The sequence below is a fragment of the Frankliniella occidentalis genome, unplaced genomic scaffold, assembly GCF_000697945.3.
Source record: "Frankliniella occidentalis isolate FOCC.00 unplaced genomic scaffold, Focc_3.1 Scaffold112, whole genome shotgun sequence".
Classification (NCBI taxonomy): Eukaryota; Metazoa; Arthropoda; class Insecta; order Thysanoptera; family Thripidae; genus Frankliniella; species Frankliniella occidentalis.
In genome coordinates, this window is record NW_026267240.1 from 170,190 (window position 1) to 173,514 (window position 3,325).

At 53.1% G+C, this 3,325-nt stretch overlaps 1 protein-coding gene across 1 annotated transcript in view; it reads left to right on the top strand.

Annotated features, from left to right (window-relative positions):
- LOC113208325 (Krueppel-like factor 5) overlaps positions 1 to 3,325 on the top strand; it is a 28,825-nt gene that overhangs the window by 3,366 nt on the left and 22,134 nt on the right. The window contains exons 3-4 of the mRNA XM_052270151.1: positions 1,520 to 1,583; positions 2,961 to 3,032. Coding sequence (XP_052126111.1) covers positions 1,520 to 1,583; positions 2,961 to 3,032 — 136 coding nt within the window. The remainder of the gene's footprint in view (positions 1 to 1,519; positions 1,584 to 2,960; positions 3,033 to 3,325) is intronic.

Genomic DNA, 3,325 nt, shown 5'->3' on the forward strand with positions numbered 1-3,325 from the left:
GGATGAATATAAAAATTTGAAATAAAATCAAAAATTTGTAATGTTTACAAATTTTTATAAGCTAGTGCAAGATTTTGTATCACCGATGCAAATTGGTGTATCACAGTGCCCGGATACAGAAAACTGTAACAAATTTGATACAGAAATTTGTAATTTTTCTTAGAGTGCAGGTGTTGGCCTCCCGACCCGATACTGACAACACTGATGCGCTGCTGGCCGGACCCACAGAGCTGGTCATAAGCGACGCCATGTAGGAGCCACTCAGAGCCGCGCCGCCCGGTAGCGCCAGCCGAGGCGCCGGCAGCACCGCGGCTCGCGCGTGGGACGTGCTGTGCGCCGAGCGCGTGTCAAATGTGTAACAGCACTACTTGTATCACGTTTTCAGAGTAGCCCACTTCGAAATCACATTGGCTGTCCTAGTGCGTGGTCGCAACAAGTTCTTTTTCGCAGGGGAGCACTATATTATTATTTCACACACACACACACACACAAACAGACTCACGCCCCTACAACACTACTTACACTACTTCCTATAATCCTGAAATAACACACCGCGTTGTTCAGGGTTGTGCAGTTAACTTGTCCCTGACGTCGCGCGGCGCCCAATGAGGATGGCTATCTGGTGCATGCCGGCCGGGGAACGTCGTTAAGGGGGCAGCAAATAATTGGGGCGTGGCGGCGCGTAGCTCCTGTTACCCGTGCGATACGCACGCCCGATTACGCGCGCGCACGCACGCACGCACGCACGCACGCACGCACCCACAGCGCTAAAAGTATAACGGCTCTGCTTTATACCTCTGCTGGCGCGGCGACGGCGGCGCGCGGCTTGGGCTTTGGAGTTAGTTAGCGGGGCAGATAAAACATTATAAGTTATAAGATAGTGCTGACGAAACTACTCCCAAAGATAAATATATAGTTTTGACGCGGGAGAGCTTGTTCATCGCGTGTGGAAATTTGATAAGGAGGAAAGTTTTATATTATGAAAGAATGAAACGGTATATGATTAAATTTGACGTCTACGCTGTAGAGACAAATGGGCGTAAATGGGATAGGACTTTTAAGATACATTAACGTTTCAATGCTCCTTTTAATGCCCTTAGAAAGGCATCTCAAATGGCACAACAATGGCATGCCATTAGTTATAACATTTCGCACTTTTCGAGTCTGTTCATACCCCTACAAAAGCTGCGCGGTCGAAGACTTCAAATTCAAAACTTTCGTACAACCCGAGAAAATTGAACGCTGTGCGTTTGTTTTCCTAGCGTAACAAACATTAAACATGCTGAGTACCAGAGATGCTAGGAAACGATTGTCCTCCACAGCTCACAAAAATAAACGTCCAAAGTGACAGAGCCGCGGCTTTGTTTTTGCAGCAGCCAGCAGCTTCATGAATGCTGGATGGATCTCTGCGGCGGTGATCGTATCGGGTCTGCAGAATGATTCCGCACACGACGCGCGCCGCACATGTGTGTCCAACGGCACCTTGCCAAATTGAGTAACCTTGGCGGCGGCACAATAGTGGTGCATGCTGTCGGGAGGATCGCCGTCTGCCGATAGCCGGTCCGCCTCGTATCGGCCCCGCGGTACGTACCACGGGACGGGCCCGGCAGCGGTACTACTTGTGCCAAAGCCAGGCAGGAAGGCCTCCAATTAGGTCGTGTTTACAGAGTTGAGTGCGTTCGCCGGGTGCATTACCTCTCACTGCCGCCGCCGCCAGCAAAAGGCACTGCAAAGAAAACGACAAAAACGAAAACAGCCGAGAGGAATTCCCCCGAGCTTCATCAGCGGCTACGAGCATGAGCGCCGCTGCCGCGCACAGCAGGACCACGCGCCGCACCGTGCTCCAAAACACGCGTATATACGACGGGTTTTCATTATTTTTATCTGTATCATTCCTTGTATTCTGTTTCGCCTCGGTTTGATGGAAACCAACGCCGATGTCGAGCAGCCTAGGCTGTTCCCGTGTACTTCGTTTTTTTTTCCCCTGGCTGTGTGTGCGTGTGTATCGCGATGCGTCTGCGCCGGATTCGGCCTTCGCGGCCCTAAGCCTTAAGCGCGGCCTAGACAGCGAACACAGTGAGGTGCATTGAGCATCCGCCCTCTTCCCTTTCCCCACCCGTCGCCACCCGGTCAGCCTTTCCCCTCCTCGCCCTTCTGCGCTCTACATCGCCGAATGACGGATTAATCATGTTCCCAAACTGCGGTGAAAAAGATTCAAAACTTATTGGAGGAGCTCACTAGTGTAGTGACATTTTTTTTAAAACAAAAAAAAATCAATCGAAGATGGGACAGAAGAGAGAGTGAGACAGACAGATACGAGGGGAGGGGAGAGAGCGAGAGGTTTGCTTTATAAAATACATGCGGCCGGATATGAATCCATTACGCTATCCATACCCGAGGCATTAGAGCCTCCTGGCCCGGCCGGGATGAGGAGGTGCGACTTCTTAAGGTTAAGCCGCCGGCTCTGGTGGTGGAGAAAGGCAGCTGACGCGCGCGCACACGCACACACAGACACACACACACACGAGCACATATCTGGAGGGCAATGACAATAGCTCATAGTGCATACGTATGTGTGTCGGGTCGTAAAATGTTGGTTAGCTTTTAACTTTATTGCGCTTATTACGGTGTGTGTCTGTGTGAGAGTGCGTCCCCCCCGTCTCCAGTTTGCTACTCCAACCCTCTCTGGGGCCCTCCGGGGCCCCGCGGGGCTCTCTTCTTGTCCCGCATGAAAGCTCGGTGCGACCCGCATAGGTATGAGCGGCGTGGCGCGGCGCGGCGTGCGGCCCAGCGTGGTGCGTCGTGGCGTCCTCTTGGCGCCTTGGTCGGCCTCCTAACGGGCGCGACCCCTTGCGAGCGGGACAGCGCTCGGGTTGCGCGCCAAATACAAAAGAGGCGAATACTGTTCCAATCCTGACTTTTAATTACTCATCTTTTTTTTTCGTTTGCGTCTTTTGCAGGTGAGTGGCTGGGACGACGAGAGAGCGAAACACGACGCGTTCGTGAGGGACGATTCGATTACCGGCAAAAATGTAAGTGTGTCCCTTGACGGCGTCCCAGCAGCTCAGATACAAAGGTTGTGGCAGAGACTGAGTGTCCTTCACGCGACTCCCTAATCCCCCGCGGCACGCCGCTAGCCTCGCTGCAGGCCCGCCGGGGCTCAGCCAACAAGCGGCGCGGCTGCAGCTTGCGCGCCCATAAAAACGCTGTACAGTTCGCGGAAAACTTTCTCCGGACAGACTATAGCGCGGCGCGACGGCGGCGCGGCTCCTTACTGTGAGCAAACGCGGCAGCGGTACAGTGAGAGAGAGAGAGAGACAGACAG